The sequence below is a fragment of the Schistocerca gregaria genome, chromosome 11 (genome assembly GCF_023897955.1).
Source record: "Schistocerca gregaria isolate iqSchGreg1 chromosome 11, iqSchGreg1.2, whole genome shotgun sequence".
NCBI classification, from domain to species: domain Eukaryota; kingdom Metazoa; phylum Arthropoda; class Insecta; order Orthoptera; family Acrididae; genus Schistocerca; species Schistocerca gregaria.
The window spans coordinates 50,603,719-50,630,384 of record NC_064930.1 but is presented as its reverse complement, the minus strand read 5'-3'; the positions used below and the strand labels follow the sequence as shown (position 1 = coordinate 50,630,384).

Below are 26,666 nucleotides of genomic sequence, written 5' to 3'. Positions count from 1 at the left end.
GAGTCAAAGAACACAAAAGGGAAGTCATAGTTGAGAAGGGAGTGTGATATGGTTGCAGTTATACAGAAACCAGAAAGAATGTAAAAGGGAAGTCATATGAGAAGGGAGTGTGACGTGATTGTAGTCCATCCCCAATGTTATTCAATCTGTAAATTGAGCAAACAGTTGAAGAAAGCAAAGGAAAATTTGGAAAGGGAGTTAAAGTTCAGGAAAAAGAAATAAAACGTTTTAGGTTTGCTGATGACATTGTGATTCTCTCAGAGACAGTAGAGAAATAGGGAGAACAGTTGAACAGAACAGATAGTGTGTCAAAAGAGATGAAACACTGACAATAGTAAACCAAAGGTAATGGGATGTAGTAAAATTAAATCAGGTCAATTTGAGGGAATTAGATTAGGAAATAAGACATTGAAAATAACATATGAGTTTTGGTATTTGGGCAGGAGAATAACTGACGATGGCCAAAGTAAAAAGGATATAAAATGTAGACTGGCAATGGCAAGAATAGCTCCTCTGAAAGAGAGGAATTTATTAACATCTAGGAAGCCTTCTTTTTTAAAAAAAATATATATATATAATTGTCTGGACTGCAGCCATGTACAGAAATGAAACATGGACAATAAGCACTTCAGACAGGAAGAGAATAGAAGCTTTTAAAGATAGGTGCTACAGAGCAATGCTGAAGATTAGATGAGGAGAGTGAATAACAGAAGAGGAGGTTTAATAAAATTGGGGAAAAAAGTAATTTTGGCACAGCTTGACTAAAGAAGGGATTGGTTGATAGGACACACCCTGAAACATTAAGGAGTTGTTAATTTGATAATGGAAGGAAATTTGAGAGCTAAAAATTGTGAAGAGTGGCCAAGGCTTGAATACATTAAGAAACCTCAAATGGGTGTAGGTTGTGGTAGTAACGCAGAGATGAAGTAGTTTGAACAGAATAGACTAACATGGAGAGCTACATCAGATTAGTCTTTGGACTGAAGACAACAACACCAAACTGATGTTGCACATCATTCACTAACAGACAGTGCACACTCCATTGCAGAGTGAAAATTTCATTCTGGAAACATTCCCCAGTCTGTGGCAAAGCCACTTCTCCACAATGTCCTTTCTTTCAGGAGAGTTAGTTCTGTGAGGTCTGCAGGAGAGCTTCTGTGAAGTTTGGGAACTAGGAGACAAGGTTGGAGATGAGATACTGTCGGGATAAAAGCTGTGAGGAGGGGGCATGAGTTGTGCTTGGGTAGCTCAGTCAGTAGAGCACTTGACTGCAAAATGCAAAGGTCCTGAGTTTGAGTGTTGGTTCAGCACACAGTTTTAATATGCCAGGAAATTTCAGACACCAACATGATTTATAGGTAGTACATTTTCTGTCCCCCACACGTGACTTTTCATGTTACCTTGTACAGTGTAACTCGACAACTATGGGGCAGGATAAAGCCTCATTCTCCTCTTTGCTCCTCTGCTCCAATGCTCATTTTTACAAAGTTATTTCCAGAATGTCTGGAACAGGAAGACAAATCTTTTATAACCTGCAACAGTTCCTTCTTCACAGTGAAGTGATCTTTTAACCCCAGTTGGAAGTTTATGTCTTGATTCTGAGTCTGTTTCGATCAGTGTTAATCAGTAAGTCTGGTATAAACTCCTCCTAATCCTGCAAGATAGCATGCAGCAACACATCTGTGAAATGTATCATTTCACTGACTGGTTAACCTTTGGGACCTTGTCCTGCAACTCCAATGTCTCAGCTTTGTGCCCTGTGCACACACTAAATATAATGAGTAGTCTCTGCTTTCCAATTACTTTCCGTCATCCTCATCTTCTTCATCTTCATATTAAGGTTCATGAAAATGCCATTGAGTTTCAAAACACCAATTAGCTAATGTTTTGGCTAATGAGCTTATTTATGTAGAGAAAGAATAAAATAGTTACAACTTTGGAAATAACATTTCACATGATGCACAATATTGAGACAACAAAATCTCTCAACTTGTGTGCCTGTTCCAACCTTTTGATTTTCGTTTGTCATTCTAGCTACAAACTTTGCAAAAATCTAGTGCACACAAACTTGGTAATGGATTGAGTTACTATTGCCCATAGATAATCTATACCTCCTTAGAATTGTAGGGACTAGTCAGAAAATTGTCTTCTACATTGTAAGGTCCCCTTGAATAATACATGCTTCAAATATTTTCATAGCAATATCCTGTCAGTAGTTTATTTCAGACACTTTAGGCCAACTGACTGAACATCTACAGACCCATTCTAGTCCAGGCAAATTAGGAAAAAAAGGGGGAAAAATTTATAAAGTTTTGAAACTTCAGGAAAAACTCTTAGGGATGAAGAAGTAAAAATCAGAAAAGTTCCCTCCCTTATCGGTGGAGCTTCCCCCTTCCCCACCCCGTAATGTAATTTATTTTCCTTTTTCCAAACTGTTTGAAAAACAGTTCATTTAACTAATTTATCTATATGACAGAAAATATCTCAAGTGAAATTCTACTCAGAGAAGGTCAAATGCATGTTTAAGCAAGGTACTTAGTTTATGAGTGCTAAAATTTGTAGATAAAGAAAGTGAAATTTCTTTTAAAACATACTTTTATTTATACAGAACAATTTTGCTGTCTTTTACTTTAGATGTATGCAACTTAAATTTTTGGAATGAAAATCTTTTTCATGAAAATTAAGAATTACTGTAAAAATTATCAGCAATTATGTGTTAATATATTTACAATCATACATGCAGCATGCATACAATAAAAATACCACAGTATCTATCAAACCATTATCCAAATCTTCTGTCAAATCACTGTGAGGCAAATTAGTGCAACTTTGTCCATGACAGTTTTTGCACATTGCCATCCAATGTAGATCAGCCTTCACACATCCACACCTACTTCTGCAGCCTTGAGTGCCGCCACATGAAATCAGTAGCAGTATTTTCTCTGGGTCAGGTGATCATTTCATGTGAATTGCAGAGACGGATGAGTTTGATTCCCTCCAGCCCCAGTTTATGGGATCCAAGTTGTTTCCCAGCCATAGCTGGACTTGTAGCTAAACTCAGTAAGAGCAGAGGCATCCTGCATCAGTAGTGTGTGGCAAACGAGGGAGTGTGACAGCATTGTTTGCCTGACCCAAAACATTTAAATCAAATGGCATTTAAGTTCTCATCAGGACTCTCTACTGTTTTTGTGTAGAGAGAGAGAAAGTATAAATTTTTCTCCTGATTTTGCAATGGTATCAGGACAGGAAGAAGGCTCGTTGAATATCCGTGGAATAATATGAAGTTGGGGATACCAGTTGAATAGTTGGGAAGCTTGCAGCTTTCCTTTCTCAAACAAGGATGAAGTGCTGTTGCAGCCACACGAAGAACCACATGAAAAAGCAGTATTGAATTCTTGCATTCATGAACGAGCGAGCAGTTACATACATCTTTAGAACTGTAACACTTTGATCTGATGCTGTCTTTGCATTGCTTCATCGGGATTATGTCTGTGTCATCTGGAGCAGCACATCTTGACCCACAATAATCACCTGCTGGTAAAATTTTGAGGCATTTATTGCTTTTGCAACAATTTCAACACCTGCATCGTCATTCGCAATCCTGGTTTCAATACCAAAACTGTCTAGTTTTTGCACAAGCTGTGTAATAAACATTTCCTTATTGCTGAGATTACTAAGAAAGGCAGACTGTGATTCAATCCATAATGTCTCTTCATTAAGGAAAATTTCACATGAGGCCCGCTTCATTGTTCGCCTTTGGCATTCAATAGTTTTTATATTCAGAGAGCCTTCTGAATATCTGTCAAATACAACAGCATTATTATCATGATAATATCTATGAATATAGGCTACTAAGGTTTTACAAATGTCACCAAAACTTCCATTCTCGGGCCACATGTAGTGGATGAGAAACCCTCCATCTATAACAAAGAACTTCTATTCATTATTGTCAATATTCCTTTCAGATACTTGATTGAAAAAGATTGTACAGCAACAAGTTTTTTGTTTTCCTCATCAATCCACTGCTGCCAAACAGAGACACTGGTACACTGACAATTCAAATGCGAAGAAATCCTTTAAATCATCAGGTGAAGGAAACGTGCACAGTAGTCTCTGAAATGAGTGTGTTGTATCTACTTCAGTTATGGTTTTATCATGCACATTGTCCTAACCAAGCTGTATTGCTTAAGCTTCAGAGAACCAAATTTTGATGAGACAGTAACTATTGTTTGTAGAGCTTTTTCACCAACAGGCACAGCTTTGTAGCAGTTCACTTCCTGACACCACTAATCCAGATCCTAATGAGTACAATTGTTCCTTATAAGCAGATGGAGTGTGTTGTTGCAGCCATTGCTGAAATCTTATGCAAATTTTCTCATCAATTGCTATCCTTTCACTCCTCAGTTAAAGATGTTGATCACTCAAAAGCAAATGTAAGTTGCATAACTGTTCCATTGCTTCAAATTGTGATTGGTAGCCACTGCTGTTTTCGTGAATGATTGTTCTGAGTAGACGTTTTGTGGAACAATTTCTTCAATTCCAACCCTATTCTGGCTTTGGAGTGTTAGCAGACTACTTGCTGTTTCAGTAGAGCTTGATATGACAGAGTTCCATTACTTTCTGATGTTCTGTCACTCCCCTAGGAGTCTCACACCTGATTCCACCCATAGCATGGAATGTACCTTTGCCCATCATTGTCACAATGTTGGAATCAGAATTATTGAAAATGAACTGTTAGAATGAATCATTTGAAATATTTGGTTTCTGGAATCCAATGGCTGAAGCCTCAAATAAAGCCACAGTGCTACAGGAAGAGCAGAAATCCTTATTCAAAACAATTACAACGTTTTTTGAGCCCACTTTACAAAACATGTACACTGCAAGACCAAGTTGCAGTGGGAAGATAAGTGAACAAGGCCTGGTAGCTGACACCATCGCATGGGATATTGCTGTATCTTTCATTTTTGACAAAACCACACTCTTCACAAATTCGTGTAAAGTATCAGGAACCATAACTTCAGCATTCTCTGTTGTCATTGGTATCTGGATAATGTGCAACACTGTAGGGAGTCATTCTTATATCTTCACAGATGATAGCTGCTGCTTTTTCTGCTGTTCTCTTCCTCTCATCTTTTTCATTAACAGCTCGTTCATTGTACTGTTGATTGAAAGGTTTGAGGCAAGTGCCACGTAAACATACAACTGGGGGATTTTTTGGCATTGTGGCAAACAAGACCCCATCACTGAAGTGTCCAGTCAGTTTATTTTAAGAGTTTTTATAGTCACTGTCTTTCCTTCTGGGAGGCACATTAATTTACTGCAACAAATTGAGCAATGAAAATTGATGTTCCTCTGAACTATCTATAAATTTTCGTAATTGTTGAAAAGCAGCATCAATGTTGGTATCTTGAGGGTGGTATCTTTTTCAAACAGAGGAGGGGTTCAACACTAATTTAGCATAGCAATCTTAATGATAACAGGCTTTCGCAGCTTCTAAAACGAAACACTGTTGATGCTTTCGACAACCTTTCTACCAAAATCAGCATCGTGTTTCTCTACTTTCTCAAGCAGTATATGTTTCACAGTTAAAGAGTGAACATCAAACACTCCATGGTGTTTGCGGAGTGGTTCTCTTGTTTATGCCTCTATGTCACACTTTTCAGCACATATGAAACAGTCGTTTTTGAAATTGAATGTATAAGAGGAAGAGGATCTCAAACTTTTATCATTTGCTTGTGCAACATAAAGATTAATTAGTTTCCTTATATTGCATTGATTAATATATTAATGTCGATGTAACTTATGCACTTCAGCTAGTCCAGTGTTCTGTAAAAGATTATGACCCCCTTCTTTCCGTTCCTTGCTGCTGCACATCAGAGTTTCCAAGGCCTTCATCATTATTGATGTCTTTCCTTCCGAAACAGATTTACCACAAGTAAAACAGGTTGTAGGGTCCAGCATTATTGATCTCTGAGTCCAGACAAAGAAATCAAACTGAGAAGAAGCACTTCATAACACTGCAAACTGATGAATACTGTCACAAAAACAGAACTCTCTGGTACTCCTTTAACACTTCACAACATTAACTCAACTGAATTGGACACTGACAAGGGAACCTCCCCATCGCACCCCCCTCATATTTAGTTATAAGTTGGCACAGTGGATAGGCCTTGAAAAACTGAACACAGATCAATCAAGAAAACAGGAAGAAGTTCTGTGGAACTATCAAAAAAATAAGCAAAATATCCAAACTGAGTAGCCTATGGGTAAGATAGGCAACATCAAGCAGAACTTAAGTTGAGGCACGCTGTGGTCCTGTGGTTAGTGTGAGCAGCTACGGAACGAGTGGTCCTTGGTTCAAATCTCCCCTCAAGTGGAAAATTTAATTTCATTATTTTCGAAAAGTTATGATCTATCCATTCACTCATTGACGTCTCTGTTCACTGTAATAAGTTTAGTATCTGTGTTTTGTGACCGCACCGCAAAACTGTGCGCTTAGAAGACGGAAGGACGTGCCTCTCCAATGGGAACCGAAAACATTTGATCGCTATGTCATAGGTCAGTCGATTCCTGCACAGGAAAATACGTCTGATATATTCTATATGACACTGGTGACGGCATGTGCGTCACATTACAGGAATATGTTGTTGACCCATGTAACTTGTACACTTGGCAAATGGGTAAAAAGATTCTTCTACCTTGCCCAATTTAGGTTTTCTTGTGGATGTGACAATCACTTCCAACAAAGTGATGAAAACATGAGTTTGTCAAATAAACTGGAACAAATGAATCCAACAGTTTCACAGTTGCACAATTTTCCTTGTGCTCTGTCAGAACATATGTTTTTAACGTTTTAAAATTGTTCCGTGTGTAGATTGTCAAATCCTGCATATGTCCAAACAAATCTGAACATGTCCTGGAATTTTGGAGAGCGAAGTTGATTATGTGTGAGTGCCTGAACTTTGATAATTGTCTGAAAATAAAAAAATCAAGATTTTCGACTTGAGGGAAGTTTTGAACCCAGGACCTGTTGTTCCGCAGCTGCTCACGCTAACACGGGACCACGGCACTCCTGGGCTCAAAATTTCCAAGATGTTGCCTATCTTGTGCATGAACTCCTGATTTCAGCAATACTGAACATGCATGGAACATGAAATGGAAACCTACTCATTCTCGAAGGCCTGCAAGAACCACTGACAAAGCACAAGAAAAGGGTCGTGACGTGTGGGACATCTGTCACATGGTGCCATTCCTCTTCTGTGATGTGTTGTATTTGGTCTGAACTTGTTATCGTATACTCCTGCAATGATGAAATACAATGAGGAAGTTAGATTTTTTTTCCCCAGCAATGTATATCCCTTTGGAATGGTGGACAAGTCTTCTCCACCATATCCATTTGCTGAGTGGTGCTATTCCCACATATCTGATTGGAATTTCAGTAACCTCTTTTGATGCTTCTTAAGTCTCGTAGATTCTCGCCAGTCTTGTTGCTGTTATTGTTGGTTGCTCTAAACAGTTAATAATAGCACTCCACAGTTGAGTTTACTTTTCATTCAAGCACATCTGTTCTTATGAAACACATGCTGATCAGCTTGCTCGCAATGAGTTATGTAACTTTTAACATCACAGATTGGTAAATGCCACATCTCCCATGAGTGGTATAACAGAAAGTCACAGATGGAACAGATAAATAACACAGCAACTGCACTCTATGAATAGTAGCCACTGACTGACTCTGAAACCTTACATATTGAACAGACTGACACATGACTTTGTGTATCAAATTGTGACTGTCGCTTCATGTGTGACACTTTTTAAAGAGGTACATAGTACAGGTATTCCAAAATTGTTAAAATGTAAAGCTATTACAGCTATGATGGTAATATACCGAAAAGGCATGTAAAATGTAGAATATAGATTTACATTACGCCCGAACACAGTGATATCCATAAGCTGTCACAAATTATTCATTATGGATAGTTAAATTTTCTAATCTGAATATTTTGTAAATTAATACATTATTCTAGGAAAATTACTCATTTTTGGAGCAATAAAAATTGGGGTCTAAGAAAGTATAACACTGGATATTGGACAGTATACATTTTTAAGACTTGAACAGTCTATAATATTATAATTTAGAATAAGAGTAACTGTTGAAACACCAATTTTTCAGAATATGTAAAACATTTAATTGAAGTAGGAAAATTAGATTTTTCAAATAATGTGTGTTACTTCTAAAACAAATGATTATTAACAGGGTCGAATTTTGAAGTGCATATTGTTTACATTACTCCAAAACTGTGAATATTTCTGTGAACAAAAAGTTTCCGTATAAACTAATGATACTGCAATCACAAATTGACTGAAAACTGTACATTAAACACTAAAGTTTAGTGAAATACATCATGAATGAGAATTTAATAATGTCAAGTACACTCAATATACACATTACAAATGAACACAGTTCATAAAAAAGATATTTATGGTAAGAGAAGTATTATAATGGGTGTAACTATTTCATGCTGGTGCATTTCACTGTGAGAGAGGCTCTGGTACTAGTGTTTGGAAGAAGTTGAAGAGAACATGAGCTTCTGCCTCACTTCTCAAGTGACCTTGTCTTTGAGGGCATTGCATTTTTTCCTGGAGTGTATATACCTGTCAAGTGGTGCTCCACTCTGCACCATCAAATCTGTTCGCTCAGTGGTGCTATTCCCACATACCATACTGGAAATTCACTGACTTGTTTTTGTCAGTTTGAGTCTGGACTTGATTCATGCTCATGTAGTGTAATGATTAAGGTGAGTGTGTGTAAAATGTGGAGGTCCTCGTTAATGTCCTTGTCTGACACAGAGGTCCAGCAGTATCAGCATTCATTGTACATTGTTCAGTGTTTGTGAGTGATTTTCACTTATATAATTACATGTTGTTATATCTTCATCTATTTCATCACCTGCAATCCTCTTGCCTCATATCACTAAATTCAGTTCATTTGGTGGGAATAAAAGTGTTTGTTGTATAGACTCCCGTGTGACATCTCAGAACACTTCTCTTACGTTCATGCACTGACTGAAGTATCCAGTTATAAATTTAGCTTCACGCCTCTGAATTCTTTGACTACTCTAATCTGTCCTGGTGAGTATCCCAAACACACAGAAAGTGTTCAAGAATTGATTGTGCAGGGCTCACAGAGATTGTCTCCTTTGCAGGTATAGTGCTTTTTTCCATTGTTTTTCCCGATAAAAATCGAGCCCTTCCTGCTGTTGATGTTGCACATCACTTTATAATGGTACAGCTACATACATTGGCTGAAAAGAAAAAAAAGCCCCCAGAAGGGGAAGAGGAAACTAAATGAAATATCATATATTGAAAAGGTACATTATACTATTTCAGTGATTGCAATATTGAGTCAAATTTACAAACAACTTTGCAATATGACCCCACTTATCAATGTGATGATTGCATTGATTTGGTTGGGATGGGTATCATAGAGGTGTTGCATCCTCTCCTGAGGCAAGCTGGCCTACAACTGAAGTAACTGGACCTTGATAGTGTGGATGTTGGCTATGGGATGGAGTTGATATTTTTGCTGGTCTCCATCAGGAACATATCTGTGGAGCTTACTGCCAACAAGAGTACCTCAGTGTCATGCAAACAGTTCATGAAGATATGTGACACGTGTGTATCAATATTGTCATAGTGACAAATGGCACCACAGTATTGTCACGTTAGAAGTAACACATGAAGACACAGGATGCCCATGACATACAGATGTGCAATCAGAATTCCTTCTATCACTACCAGATGTGAACAGAAGTGATTCGTGATGGTGGCCCCCCAGACTGTGACACCAGGAGTAACACCGCTGTGCCTCTTCAGAACATTGGTAGTAGTGCAGAAGTGCAATTTATCACTCAATACAATGTGAAAACAATCATCACCAGTCCATATTGCCCAGTCATGACGCCACTCCAAATGCAGTAGATTGTTTTGTGGTGTTGGCGGCATTGTATGCAGGAGACAATAATTCCCCCTATCTACTGCTACCCCCTCCCCCCTCCCCCATGAACCATGGACCTCGCCGTTGATGGGGGGGCTTGCGTGCCTGAGCGATACAAATAGCCGTACCGTAGGTACAACCACAACGGAGGGGTGGGTATCTGTTGAGAGGACAGACAAACGTGTGGTTCCTGAAGAGGGGCAGCAGCCTTTTCAGTAGTTCCAAGGGCAACAGTATGGATGATTGACTGATCTGGCCTTGTAACATTAACCAAAACGGCCTTGCTGTGTTGGTACTGTGAATGGCTGAAAGCAAGGGGAAACTACGGCCGTAATTTATCCCGAGGGCATGCAGCTTTACTGTATGATTAAATGATGATGGTGTCCTCTTGGGTAAAATATTCCGGAGGTAAAATAGTCCCCCATTCGGATCTCCGGGTGGGGACTACTCAAGAGGATGTTGTTATCAGGAGAAAGAAAACTGGCGTTCTACAGATCAGATCGTGGAATGTCAGATCCCTTATTCGGGCAGGTAGGTTAGAAAATTTAAAAAGGGAAATGGATAGGTTAAGGGTAGATATAGTGGGAATTAGTGAAGTTCGGTGGCAGGAGGAACAAGACTTCTGGTCAGGTGACTACAGGGTTATAAACACAAAATCAAATAGGGGTAATGCAGGAGTAGGTTTAATAATGAATAGAAAAATAGGAATGCGGGTAAGCTACTACAAATCAGCATAGTGAACACATTATTGTGGCCAAGATAGATATGAAACCCACACCTACTACAGTAGTACAAGTTTATATGCCAACTAGCTCTGCAGATGATGAAGAAATTGAAGAAATGTATAATGAAAGAAAAGAAATTATTCAGATAGTGAAGGGAGACGAAAATTTAATAGTCATCGGTGACTGGAATTCGAGTGTACAAAAAGGGAGAGAAGGAAACATAGTAGGTGACTATGGATTGGGGCTAAGAAACGAAAGGGGAAGCGGCCTGGTAGAATTTTGCACAGAGCACAACTTAATCATAGCTATCACTTGGTTTAAGAATCATGAAAGAAGGTTGTATACATGGAAGAACCCTGGAGATACTAAAAGGTATCAGATAGATTATATAATGGTAAGACAGAGATTTAGGAATCAGGTTGTAAATTGTAAGACATTTCCAGGGGCAGATGTGGATTCTGACCACAATCTGTTGGTTATGACCTGTGGATTAAAACTGAAGAAACTGCAAAAAGGTGGGCATTTAAGGAGATGGGACCTGGATAAACTGAAAGAACCAGAGGTTGTACAGAGTTTCAGGGAGAGCATAAGGGAACAATTGACAGGAATGGGGGAAAGAAATACAGTAGAAGAAGAATGGATAGCTTTGATGGATGAAGTAGTGAAGGCAGCAGAGGATCAAGTAGGTAAAAAGACAAGGGCTAGTAGAAATCCTTGAGTAACAGAAGAAATATTGAATTTAATTGATGAAAGCAGGAAATATAAAAATGCAGTAAATGAAGCAGGCAAAAAGGAATACAAATGTCTCAAAAATGAGATCGACAGGAAGTGCAAAATGGTTAAGCAGGGATGGCTAGAGGACAAATGTAAGGATGTAAAGGCTTATCTCACTAGGGGTAAGATAAATACTGCCTACAGGAAAATTAAAGAGACCTTTGGAGATAAGAGAACCACTTGTATGAACATCAAGAGCTCAGATGGAAACCCAGTTCTAAGCAAAGAAGGGAAAGCAGAAAGGTGGAAGGAGTTTATAGAGGGCCTATACAAGGGCGATGTACTTGAGGACAATATTATGGAAAAGAAAGAGGATGTAGATGAAGATGAAATGGGAGATACGATACTGCGGGAAGAGTTTGACAGAGCTCTGAAAGACCTAAGTCGAAACAAAGAACCTGGAGTAGACAACATTCCATTGGAACTACTGACGGCTTTGGGAGAGCCAGTCCTGACAAAACTCTACCATCTGGTGAGCAAGATGTATGAAACGGGCGAAATACCCTCAGACTTTTTTACCAAACTATCAGTTTAATAAGCCACAGCTGCAAAATACTTAGACGATTTCTTTACAGACGAATGGAAAAACTGATAGAAGCCGACCTTGGGGAAGATCAGTTTGGATTTCGTAGATATATTGGAATACGTGAAGCAATACTGACCTGACGACTGACCTTAGAAGAAAGATTAAGGAAAGGCAAAGCTACATTTCTAGCATTTGTAGACTTAGGGAAAGCTTTTGACAATGTTGAGTGGAATACTCTCTTTCAAATTCTAAAGGTGGCAGGGGTAAAATACAGGGAGCGAAAGGCTATTTACAATTTGTACAGAAACCAGATGGCAGTTATAAGAGTCGAGGGGCATGAAAGGGAAGGGAGTGAGACAGGGTTGTAGCCTCTCCCCGATGTTATTCAATCTGTATATTGAGCAATCAATAAAGGAAACAAAAGAAAAATTCGGAGTAGGTATTAAAATCCATGGAGAAGAAATAAAAACTTTGAGGTTCGCCGATGACATTGTAATTCTGTCAGAGACAGCAAAGGACTTAGAAGAGCAGTTGAAAGGAATGGACAGTGTCTTGAAAGGAGGATATAAGATGAACATCAAGAAAAGCAAAACGAGGATAATGGAATGTAGTCAAACTAAGTCAGGTGATGCTGAGGGAATTAGATTAGGAAACGAGACACTTAAAGTAGTAAAGGAGTTTTGCTATTTGGGGAGCAAAATAACTGTTGATGGTCGAAGTAGAGAGGATATAAAATGTAGACTGGCAATGGCAAGAAAAGCGTTTCTGAAGAAGAGAAATATGTTAACATTGAGTATTGATTTAAGTGTCAGGAAGTCATTTTTGAAAGTATTTTATGGAGTGTAGCCATGTATGGAAGTGAAACATGGACGATAAATAGTTTGGACAAGAAGAGAATAGAAGCTTTCGAAATGTGGTGCTACAGAAGAATGCTGAAGGATTAGGTGGGTAGATCACATAACTAATGAGGAGGTATTGAATAGGATTGTGGAGAAGAGAAGTTTGTGGCACAATTTGACCAGAAGAAGGGATCGGTTGGTAGGACGTGAGGCATCAAGGGATCACCAATTTATTATTGGAGGGTATTGTGGAGGGTAAAAATCGTAGAGGGAGACCAAGAGATGAATACACTAAGCAGATTCAGAAGGATGTAGGTTGCAGTAGGTACTGGGAGATGAAGAAGCTTGCGCAAAATAGAGTAGCATGGAGAGCTGCATCAAACCAGTCTCAGGACTGATGACCACAACAACAACATCTACTGCTAGTCTCTGACCAGTGGTTTGGGAGAACACAAGGATACAGAATGTTGCAGGGAGTCAATACCTTCTTCTTGAATGGCAGGCATTGATGTGAAGTGGTTATAATGTGTCCAGTGTGTAATAGAGAGATCCTCCCATGTGGTGGTTTAGAGATGGTTGTTCAGAACCTTGATGATGAGTATGGCTGTCCTCAAATTTGTGTGCATTCTACCATAGGGCCACTTTCACTTCCAGATGCGCCACAAATCTGGGTAATGCATGGTTCATCCAGCCAACCAAATGGAGACCTACAATTATGGTGCTGTCAAGCTCTATCAGATGGCGATAATGTTGTTTCACATGAGTATGTGGCATCTCCTTATTCTTCACAGTGATCATTCAACATCTGATGCTTCTTATGCCTCTTGTATACACTACCAGGCCGGGAAACAACACTAATGCACTGTATAATGAACTATATAATAATGTTAATTTAATTCAAATGATCATTATGACAACTTTACAGCCATTCCCAAGTGCACATATTGAAATGTTATATGATATATCATCTGCCCATGTGACATGTCAGATATATTGTAACATTTCAGCATGCACTTGAGTATCACTGTCAAGTCAAAATCATGATTATTTGAAATAAATGAACAGTACTTTACATTAAAATGTGGAAATTTTGTTGAAAAAGTTCTACATGACTGTGCCCCCCCCCCCCCCCCACAAAGGAAAAATCATTAATTTAATGCACTGTGGTGGCTGTTCTATATGTTCCAGAGAACTGCATATCTAATCAAATTAGACTTGCATCTGACCATGTCTTTTTTTTTTTTTTTTGAGTTAGTGTATTTGATACGACACAAATCCAGTAGAAAATCACAAATGCCCATCAGATATATAGATTGTTCCTCTTATTAGTGCTCTTATTAGTACACATTTGAAGTTTTGTGTTACCTATGGCGCATATTATACATTATAATTTCAAGATCAATTGATAGTCACTGCAGAAAACAATTGTCTGTGATTCCTGAGTTTTACAGTTGTTCACTCAGGACACAATCTGTGTAAATTACAGCAACCACACTTAACACTGGTAGAGAGCTGTTGATGTTACCTGAATCATATGAGGAGGAAGAGTCCGCATCCTGGGGATGACACAAATGATCCTTTTAAGCAAGAATGTTACTGTAGACATACACTGTTATTTCGAATGGCTCCTGAGATACATGTTTGCAAATGCTTACCATTATTATCAAATGATTTTATTTATTTTTATTTGTTGGTTATTTGTCAAGTTTAAAAATTTTGAAGATTACATAGCACATTTCCAACAAGTTTTTGACAGTTCACAGTACATTTCAGAAATCCACAATAAATATACAACATTTCACAATCATTTTAATTTTCTGAATGTCCATCAGCAACTTCAGTTCACATTTTTACTTTCAGGAGAGCATGTCGTGTTCCTTACCCTGGCACACCTTGGCGTTCCTTGAGGACTGCAGCAGCATGCAAGATGTGACCTAGCATCTTATTTCACATAGCACTTTTCTTCTTTACCCTTCTGTTCCAATTCAATCATGAATGAATATCAGATAGTGCTAGGTCCACAGATCTCAGCCATGAACTTTTGGAAAGTGTAGTTTAGGAGTTGCCACACAAGAACGATAGAATATGAGAGGATTCCTTTATGCTGGAGTTGCATTGCATTATGTATGGCTAGTATAATACCTAAAATTATTTAGCTAATGTATTTTGCAAAACAATACAGGTAGCCATGCTCTGTTATTCTTTTCTCCAGAGTAACAAGATGTACAGACATAAAATTGACTGTGGCAGTATCATACATTGCCACAGAGACAAACAGTGAATTTTTTCTCTGTACTTTTTGAGTTGCTCCGAAAGTGTTGATGGCTGGTGTTATTAATTCAGTATAATGTAATAGTCATCACTGATGGCACGTAACAAATGTCAGTGTCACACACCAGTATCGTAAATGTGAAGATGTACATGCTGTAGATGTGATGGACACAAGCTACAAGTTTTTTTACATGTAATGTCCATCATACATGTAACTATGGAACATCAAGGCTTACAGAAAGCTACCACATGTTAACTGTACAACTATGCTGAATGTTGTTAAAATGTTGTCAAATTCCTAATTGAGATGACAACACACACACACACACACACACACACACACACGGCAGTCTACTGCTTTCACTCAATGTGTAGGTACATGCACACATTCAAAAGAGGTAAAGATCTGAAGTCGATGTGCTGTATAACACTAATGGTATTCAACAGCATCTGGAGCACTCCCTTATATATATCACATCTGCATGTTATGAATGCCACTAACAAAGACTAATATATTCATACTTGAAATATGTTTGTTTTAGGGTACCATTTGAAATGAAGCATATGTCTGTCCAAACATTTTTGCTTAAAATGATCATTTTTGTCACCTCCTGCTAACTTTCATTAAATTGCACGAGTCTGTCAATAATCCACAATGCAGCAGTGTGCAGGAACATTCACTGAAAAGAAGAAACATGGTAACTAGCTTTTTGCCACTGTCTATAGCTTCTGCATCTAAAAATGGGTATAGCTTGTTGTGTTGCTGTATCACTGGCAAAAGTAGTGCTGATTTTAAAATTAGGTTTATGTGGCCACTGTCTATAGCTTCTGCTTCTAAAAATGGATATAGCCTATGTGTTGCTGTATTGCTGGCAAAATCGGTGCTGGTTTTAACATGAGAATTATGTGCCCACAACAATGGTTCTTGTATTCACAGATATAGTTGTACATCAGAATATGGAAAGGATAAATTGATACTCACCATAGAGGGGGCACAATGGTTAAGACTGATAATATATTTAAGCTTTTGGACAAAGGCCTCCTTTCAATATGGGAAACACACACATTCAGACAAGTACATATATCTCCGTGTCTCTCACACATCCATGTGCTTCCTCCCCCCCCCCCCCCCCCACACACACAGTCCTGTGTGCCCAGGTTCTGGGGCCCAGCTGCAACTGTAACTGCAGCAATCTGTCATTGTGGGTGATGAGGTATGGAGAGGGTATGGGAGAGGGAGGGATACAAGTTAATGATGGGGGAAGATGCTGTGATGCCAGTGAGAGTGTACAGGGCAGTGGTGGGGACAAGATAGGGCTGCTAGATGCTAGGGTAAGGAGGCTGTTTTTAGGGTAGAGGTGGGGGAGAAGTGGGAACCCCTTCCCTCATGGCTCGTATCCCTGCAATAGAGCTAGATACAAGACCTGTCCCATACATTCTCCAACTGCCACCTACTCCAGTCCTGTCACAGGCACTTTCTACCTCATCAAAGACAGGGCTATCTGTGAAAGCAGCCATGTGATATGAAAACTAAGCTGCAGAAACCGTGCTGCTTTCCACATGGCTATGACACTTAACAGGCTGTCTGTCGGAATGACCAATAGAGGTGGACCACCCAATTGCTGAACGTGCTGTCCAACACGACGTGCTTCACTTGAATGACAACATCACAGCGTGCACCATCTGGTTTCTTCTTACCAACACCAACTTCTCTGAATTGTGCAAGTGAGAGCCCTCATTACATGTCCTGTGTTCCCATAATATCGTGGCCCCAACCCTTGCTAGTCCCTGTTCTGCAGCTACCTGTGCCTTCCCTGCTCCCACTCCAGCACTACACACACCTCCAACATGTGCTATTAGTTTTTTCCCCTTCTCTTCTCATCCCTTGCCCCCTGCACAGCCTACTGATACTGCACCTAGTGGTGTACCCTGTTTCCAACACATTCTTGCACACTCTCTCAGGTGGCACAGTTTATCATTCTCCACCCATAACCTGCTATCCCTACCTTCCCCCTCCCACTTCATGCCTTCTATTTACCCCTACTAACCACTCCAGCAGACTGCTGCTCATGTCAGACACAGACAGAGTTATAGTTGGGCTCCAGTGCCAGGTGACAGTGGCTGTGTATGCAAGTTCACTTGTGTGAATTTGTATATTTTGTATTTCAGAAGCAGGGCTTTGTCTAAAAGCTTAAATATTTCAGCAGTCTGCGACAGAATGCCTCCTCTTTGGGGTGAGTAACAATCTATCATTTCCATATTATTGTCTTTTATCCTGGATTTTTTATTGATCTAGTCTTACAACAGACTGATAGTAAATGTATACATCTTTTAGTCATGTGAACAACAATATTATGAAAAGGATAGATTGCATCGCACCATATAGAAAAATCGTTGAGCTGCAGACAGGCACAACAAAAAGACTGCTATACATTTCTGATTTTGACCAATGGCCAAAAGTCCTCCTTCTGAAGAAGAAAACACACATTCACACAAACACAACTCACACACATGACTACAGGCTTTGGCTGCTATGGCTGGACTGACCAGATATGGCAGTCAGTGTGTATAAGTTTTGCTTGTGCAAATTTGTGTGCGCTTCTTCAGAAGAAGGCCTTTTAGCCAAAAGCTAAAATATATAGCAGTCATTTTGTTGTGCCTGCCTGTGACCCAGCATCTCCCCTGTATGGTGAGTGGCAATCTAATGTTTTCATGATCCTGTTGTCATTGCATTCTGGACTTTCCACTGTTTTATTCTTATGATATTTTTTTTATAAATAGTAATGATATTTTTTTTTAGAAATAGTTTCTTCTAATCACATTATATGCTAACTGACCTGTGCCAATTAAACTGTACAAGTATTCAGAATGCTCATTACAGATTTTGGCAAACATTCCATTGCATGCCATTGTTTTCATGTTTCACAGCAGTTGTTTGCTGCCACAAGCAATTTCTTCAACACTTAGTGGTTAAAAGTCTCCATACACTTCCAGATGTGCTTTGTGATGTTATCCTTGTGCACATAAGTGGAGGTACAATGTTTCACAATCATGCAAATGTTTTCTGTCAGAACAAATCTCTGGAGAAGTATGGATGACTCTGAATAGAATTTCATATCTTTGTAAGTGCCAAAGTCCACTATGTTATTTTAAGTGGAACTGAGCATTGGGGGCTAAAGAAGTGGTTAATGATCTAGACATATAACAGTGATTTAAATTCCTGCCAGGACATCCAGATATAGATTTAGAGCATTTTTCCTGAGTTGCTGGAGAAAAATGTCTGGTTGGTTCCGTCGAAAGAACATGGTCAATTTGCTACTTCATCCATAACCTAATCTGATATTTTGCCCTGTCTCAAATAACATCATCATTGACTGCATGTTAAACTCTAATATTAATTCTTTTTGCTTAAAATTGTCCCGTGTAAACGCTAACATCATCTGTGACTACGGTAAGCATAGGAAACTATCTATTAGGTACTGATGGAACAAAGTCACGCATTGATTAAAGAACTGACATTGCAACCGGGGAATTGTGGCTGAATTGCTGTTTCGCCATCCAGAAAAGGTTACCTGTGTTTCCCAAAATTGCTGCTCTCTTTCAAAGAGATACAGCTTTTGTCCTTCACCACCCTTGTTCATTAGGAACATGAGCTTTGTCTTTAATGAATTCCTTATTGAATGCATAATGTAATCCTCCTTCCTCCCATAATAGGATCTGCAAGTGTCTAAAGAAATAATGTATTGATCGAATGTCAGACATCCTTGTCGGCTATTGCAATTGTTTTCCATTGTAGCTCAGATACTGGCATCAGTGACAGGTGGGGCTGTTGAAAGGCAAGGGAACATTGTTTTCATAATTGTGCCGTTAGCCCGAATTCAAGGATCACAAGAAGCAATGAAGATCAATTGAACTAGATCAATTGAAGCAATGTAAGCAATGCCATTGTTGATCAGTGGAAGGAAGTTTCATGACATGATGAGTTAACAGAGTAAGATGTTACACTTAGATGGACATAGGTAGATCTGACAGTGGTATTTATGAACTTGTATTGTGACAGTAATGAAATTCAGTGAAGATAACTTGAGAGTGTGGTGCTGTTTTTTCTAGTTTTGGGTAGGATCAACAGTTTCATTTGATAACAAATGAAAAGCCATTTTTATGGAAACATTTTTGCCAGCTGTAGGACTCTCACACTGTGACATGCGTTTGGAATCTAATGTCTTCTATGTTCGCTCATTAATGGCTTTACTCATAAAGCAAACATTGTCAGATTGTGATTTGAAGGAAATGCAATGAATTTGCAGCATAAACCTTGGCAGAGCTCCAGAATAGAAACAAATACCACTTTCATCCCATCGAAGCTAAACAGACAATTCCCAAAAGATGAAACATGTCGTGCACACAGTCAGTTACATCACTTGCACCTTTGGAATAAATAACGACACGTTTTGGAGACTTTCAGCCACATAGTTATATTTTGTAACTTCTCATTCATATAACTCAGTGAGACATTTTGATGTGGCCTTTATTAAATAAATTTCCAAGCAACAAATTTCCTAACAGAGGTCTTCACTTCACCTTCACCCATTCCATACTATATTTGTTTTCATTCAACAGAAAGACTTTCGTCTGTCAAGATAATAGTGTACAGACGTGTATGTCTATCAGAAGTTTCTTACCAAAAATGCACGGTATGTGATTTATAAATTTTGACTAAGTACATTACATACATTGTCTTTTTAACACTAATTCTGTGTACTGTTTAAATTCCTCAGTATGTATTCATTTAAAATATAGGTCCTTGGAGCCAAAACATAGAGGAGAAAGGGTCCCCCTGGCGGGACATTCTGAAGCACTGGAGAGAGAAGGGGAGCATGGTTTTGCTGCCTGCGATATCAAGACAGAGACTTGTGAACAGAGTGATAATTTACAGTGGAGAAATAATCACACTTTTAGTAGTATTTCACTAAGTTATTGTATTCCACAGGACCCTGAAAATGGAATTCCCCAGTTTTCGTGCAGTTCTTGCTCAGAGACTTTTTACACTAGGTATGACCTAACCAATCATGTCTTCAGTCATATTCCAGATGCACAAGTGCCATCACAAATATGTAAAGCATGTGGTGAAGTTTCACCTGGACCGGAGCATCACCATGATGTATCACAAGGCCAGATGCAAAGAACCAGTCAAAGACAACATGAAGGTAGTCAGTTTCTAGATAAGTACGCATGTAATGACTGTCCAAAGATATTCCGGTACAGAGGTTCCCTGAGGCGGCACGTAAGGATTCATCACGGAAACTTAGACAAAGGTTCTGTAGTTAAGGCTCACAAGAGTACACCGAGGATTAGTTGTGCAGAATGTAACAAGATGTTCAGAACGAAAACTGAACTGAGAGTCCATATTCGGTCACATACTGGCGAACGTCCATATTCCTGTGGCGTTTGTGGCAAGTCATTCAGCCATAGTAGCAATTTAAAAATACACAATCGTCTTCATACAGGTGAAAGGCCTTACAGTTGTATTGCATGCGGAAAATTTTTCAAGTCAGTTGGTGAGCTAAAATCCCATTCATTGGTTCATGTAGTTACACGTCTATTTAGTTGTGCAGAGTGTGGGAAATCATACAAAACTGGTCGTGATTTGAAGGTTCACTCACGTGTTCACACCGATGAACGGCCTTACACCTGCATTCATTGTGGAAAGTCGTTTACGGGAAATAGCCAACTAAAGATTCATTCCAGAATCCACACTGGTGAGCGACCATACAGCTGCAGCATCTGTGGAAAGGCATTTAAATCTAATGCGGAGCTTAAGTCTCATCATCGCGTGCACTCAGAGGAAAGACCATACAGTTGTGCCGAATGTGGGAAGTCTTATAAGACGAGTATGGATTTAAAGTATCATTTTCGCATCCACAGTGAGGAAAGGCCATATTGCTGTGAGCAGTGTGGAAAGTCATTTAAAGCAAGTTTTGAACTCAAGTCGCATTTCCGTGTTCATACCGGAGAACGGGCACACGTTTGTGCCGAGTGTGGAAAGTCTTTCAAGACAAGACACGAGCTGAAATCACACTCCCGTGTACACACTGGTGAACGCCCGTATACTTGTGGTCAATGTGGCAAATCTTTTACTCAGATTGGCAATCTTAAAATACATAATCGGGTACACACTGGTGAACGACCATATAAGTGTCCAGAATGCGGTAAGCTGTTTAAAACGGGCAGTGAACTGAAATGTCACTTACGAGTGCACACTGGTGAACGGCCTTACTCCTGTTCTGAATGTCAAAAGGCGTTCAAAACAAATGGAGAGTTGAAGGTTCACTTCCGTACTCATACAGGGGAACGACCATATAGTTGCAACGAGTGTGGGAAGTCCTTTAAGACTAGCAGCGAATTAAAGTCTCATTCACGTGTTCATACAGGTGCCCGGCCCTATACTTGTCCTGTTTGTAGGAAATCGTACAAATCAAGTTATGAATTAAAGTCTCATTTGCGAATACACTCAGATGAACGCCCATATAGCTGCATTCAATGCGGAAAATCGTTCAAAGGGAGTGGTGAACTTAAGTCTCATTCACGGATTCACTGTGGCAAACGCCCTTACAGCTGTATTCTTTGCAGGAAGTCATTCAAAACTAATAGAGAACTAACATTTCACTTTAGGATTCACACTGGTGAACGGCCATATCACTGCAATGTCTGTGGGAAGTCATTTACTCAGAGAAGCAACTTGAAAGTGCATTTTCGCATACACACGGGTGAGTGTCCTTACAAGTGTCCTGAGTGTGACAAGTCATTTAAATCGACTACAGAGCTAAAAGTTCACTCTCTTGTCCATACCACTGAGCGACCATACAAATGTACTGCATGTGAGAAAGCCTTCAAGTCGAAGTCTGAGCTAAAAGTCCATTTCCGTGTACATTCTGGCGAGCGACCATATAAATGTACTGAGTGTGAGAAAGCTTTTAAGACGAGTGGTGAATTAAAATCACATTCGTATGTGCATACAGGGATACGCCCATACAGTTGTATTAGTTGCGGGAAATCATTCAGCTCATCGAGTAACCTTAAAGTTCATATTCGCGTTCATTCTGGTGAACGACCATACAAATGCAGTGAATGTGAGAAGTCTTTCAAGTCTAAAGTTGAACTTAACATACATTTTCGCATTCACTCTGGTGAAAGGCCATATAAATGTACTGAATGTGAGAAATCCTTCAAGTCTAACAGTGAGCTTAAGTCCCATTTCCAAATCCATACTGGTGAACGTCCGTATAGTTGTAATGATTGTGGAAAGTCATTTGGTTGTTCAAGTAATCTAAAAGTTCACATCCGTGTCCACACAGGAGAGCGTCCCTATGCTTGTAGTGACTGTACGAAAACATTCAAGACAAATGGAGAACTGAAGATTCATTCTCGGATTCACTCTGGTGAACGCCCGTATACATGTCTGGTATGTGGGAAATCATTTAAAGCAAGTAGTGAGCTCAGATCTCATGCACGGACACACATAGCTAAACGTTATCATAGTTGCCCTGCTTGCAGGAAGTCATTTAAAACAAGTCGGGAACTGAAGTTCCATTACCGTGTCCATACGGGTGAACGTCCTTATTGGTGTGCCATATGTGGTAAGTCCTTTAGCCAGAGTGGTAACCTCAAGATTCATTTTCGCATACACACAGGCGAGCTACCATTTAGCTGCTCTGAGTGTGGAAAATCATACAAATCAAATACAGAGTTGAAGATACACGTACGCATTCACACGGGAGAACGTCCATACAAATGTAGTAATTGTGAAAAAACATTCAAATCGAATAGTGAACTAAGGTCTCACTGCCGCATCCATTTAGGCAAACGACCATATAGGTGTGCTGTTTGCGGAAAATCGTTTCAGAAGAGTCGCACTCTGAAGATCCATTCTCGTTCACACTTGGGTGTATGCTCGTATGTGTGTCGAATATGTGGAAAATCATTCAGCTATCAAAGTAACCTGAGACTTCATCTCCGTAGGCATATTGGTGGTCAAGTACATATCTGTGAGGAATGTGGTGAGTCATTTGAGACAATTGGCGAACTCAAGACTCATTCTGACATACATGCAGGTGAGTGGCCATTTTCTTGCACTACGTGTGGGAATGAATCAAAATCCAGGGACGAACTGCAAGTTCATGTATGTTTAAAAACTGATGAATGAGCTGTTGGGTGCTTGTTTGTAATAATTCTGTGAACAAAATGTTCATAGGCATTTTAGCACATGCAGATGATTCGTTGGATATTGTTTTATATGCTTTTTGTAATGATTAATAAGTAACTTAGTATAACAACATAGAGTTGTGTACACCTAATACTGTATGTTGAAAACATTGTTAATTAACATTTTAAGTGTCAGTATTGACAGATTTCCACATTAGAGCAGTGAAACTCACTGTTCCTATTTATGTGCTGGTAGTGTTTGCATTGTACTGGTTTTACAGCACTGGAACACATTAAAGTTCCGCATACTAGATATAGAGTTGAAGACTCCAAATATAGGTTTCACATCCAAATGTTGAAAGGTAATAGTAGTAAATTTGGTTGTAATGTGATACTGCTACATTGGGTCACTAAAAGAAAGAAAATGCTTGCCATGGATGAACTGTCCTTCTGCATATCTTAGCGTAAGAGCTGACTGGTTATCTTATGTGAAAAATGTTTTTTGTGCATTAAGGAAACAGCTGCATCAACTTTGTGAGTTTTCTTTATGGCATGTACATATTGCAAGAATTTTAGTCTGTGAAAGACTACTTTGTGCAACAGTTTAAATAATGTTTGCAAGAAGCTCAGTCATACTTATGATTAGCAATATCATCAGAGCTTAGTATGTACAAAAACAATTGAGTGTTGAAAATCACATTGTCATTGTTGGATGCGTCTTCATTCATTGTAATGGAACTCCTTTGGTATTGTATGTGCTATAGCATTTTGGTTTTTTGTCTAAAAGCCATGTACATGTTAATTTTAACTGTTGCAATGCGTATGCAAGTACTCAAAAGATTTCATTTCACTTCAGAATCCACAGCTTTATAATTTAAATTACATGAGAGTTGCTCAGAAAACCATCATTTTTAAATACATGTTTGCAAGAAAAATAACTTTGCCTGAATTGATTGATTGTTGTAAACAAACATTGATCACAACAGACATTTGGGACAGTACTTGCTGACAAGGGCTGAAAATGCATGACTAAATTTTTTACTAGCAAGACTTTAATGCTAATCATTTTCATCTTTAGAATTGTGAATTAAGTTGAAATAAATTATCTGTGAGCCTATATTTTTTACTGTCAGCAACCACAGCATTTAGTAAATTCAGTGAACGACAGAACAATTTCCACTTGGACTGTTTGGACTGTGGATCCATTTTCATTGACAAGTAAACATGACAAGATATATTTGTATATCTTGGCTGTTGCTGTGATGGTGTACGTCCACTTGTGAGTAATTGATGAGTGAAGGAGGTTAAAGATGTTATTACAGTGAAACTGCTTGAGTGGAAATAGTTTTTTTAATTGTATTTGTCACAATCTTACTGAAATTTTTTTCTTTCAATTTTAATTGTATTTGTATTTGTTGAAAACATATTGAGAGTTTGTTTATTTGTTTTCAGTATTTGAAACCTGTCTCAGTAGACTTTACAGTGTTCTCACCAGTCTTGACTATTATTCACATTTTGAACAATGAGGAAAGCATTTAATTTCTATTCAGAATTCACAACATTCATTTTTCTGTAAGATAAGCATGTATAAAAGCATGGAGACTACAAGTTTCTTTTAAGGGGCACGGAACATTTGTCATACTTGGAAAATGCGAGTTTAAGATTTAGAGATAATGTTTGCATTGAGTAGTCTACATTTGTACAGCAGGGTACAGTACTGGCTAGAAGTAAGTTTTATAAGTACCTTGTAGGTACACAGCTCTTTGCAGCACAGTTCCTATAAAGGAATAAAAGGATTTTGTTTTCAACTGGGAAAGTTCATGTCTTCAATTCATTACATTGAAGATCGTGTACTGATAGATCATCTGTAAATAAAACACATGATGGGTGATTTTTAGCAGACTAAGGGCAGGTACACTTTCAGCTGGGGTTTGTGTAATTTGAAAAATATTCTATCTAGACAATAAGTCAAGATGAGTGTAACAGTTGTAGTCAGTGCCTGTATTTACACAACAGAAGTAGGATAATTGCAGTGTGGTACTGACAGTGGAAAATTCAAATAAAATGTCATTATTTCCCAAGTTAACTTAACTGAACAGCCCTCATGTGTTCTAGATGATGTCGTGTAACAGCAGCATTTTCGTGTGTCATGCAGACTGTGTGAAATAATCCCTTTAGACATTTATCTCCTTTCTGTAACAGATTAATGGCTATGAACGCAATGTCATGTATTTGTGATCAATGCTAATAATGACATTTAAGAATGAAAGGTCTAATTTTCGTTATCCAGTGTTGTGGAGTTTTCTTCTGTAGACCATGCATGATCATGATTTTTTTAAGTGACTTGTATATTCACATAAGATTGAAAACAATTTCAAAATGAGCTAGCATGTAAGAATTTGTCATACCAAGTAAACTGGCAAAAACTCATATTATTTTGAAATACTTCTGAACTACATTTATTAATCTCACTAAATGTGCATTACATCATATTTCTTTGTTTTATCGTTAAAGTACAATGGAGACACTTGACATGTTTTCCATTTACATAATCAGACAACTATAATATATTCAGTTCATTATTTATTTGCATTGATAGTATAAGAATTACATTTTTTTAGTTTATATCTGTTTTGTGACTCCATTACAAGATGACCTTCCATCACTATTTTGACATATTTTTAAGTGCTGTTGAAGTAATAATAGGTTTTCAATTAGTGCATTACTAACATTTTTTACAACAATATCTTCAGAAGTTTCGGTTCTATACTAATGAACTGAATTTATTTATTTATTAGGCTTAATGAAAAGTTTTATTTGTGTGAATACTTACAAATATTGATTCTTCCCTCTTTCTTTGTAACTCACTTTTTTCCACTGCCAAGTTCTGTAAACATATTTTATTCTTTTACATCTACATCTTTTTACTGTGTGTGGCAGAGGTTAGTGTCTCTTTATCCCTTTCTCCTGTCCTAGTCATGAATGGTTTGCGGGAAGTATGATTGCTTGTAAGCTTCTGTGGAACTCATATCTCTAATTTTACCATCATTGTCGTTAGGCAACATATATGTAGGAAGAAACAAAACATTGCTTGACTTCTAGAAATGCACGCGATTGGATCTTCGGCAGTAAATCACGAGATGATGCAGAACGTCCCACTAGAAGCATCTGCCACTGGAGTTGGCTGGGCATCTCTGTGAAACTTTTGAGCTTAGTGAATGAACCTATAAAGAGAGACATTGCTTTTTTGTCTTCTCTATTTCCTCTATCAATCCTATCTGCTGCGGATCCCGGACTGACTAACAGTATTGAAGTATTGGTGAAATGAGAGT

General features: G+C 38.6%; 1 protein-coding gene across 5 annotated transcripts in view; it reads left to right on the top strand.

Moving 5' to 3' along the window:
- LOC126295151 (zinc finger protein 721-like) overlaps positions 1–25,959 on the top strand; it is a 201,094-nt gene extending 175,135 nt beyond the window's left edge. For 2 of the 5 annotated variants that reach the window (XM_049987439.1, XM_049987440.1), the window contains one exon: positions 19,933–25,959. In XM_049987439.1, the coding sequence (XP_049843396.1) occupies positions 19,933–23,335 (3,403 nt within the window). In that variant the 3' untranslated portion in view covers positions 23,336–25,959. The other 3 variants (XR_007552392.1, XM_049987441.1, XM_049987442.1) reach the window with 3 other exon arrangements.
- Positions 25,960–26,666: the final 707 nt, after the last annotated feature.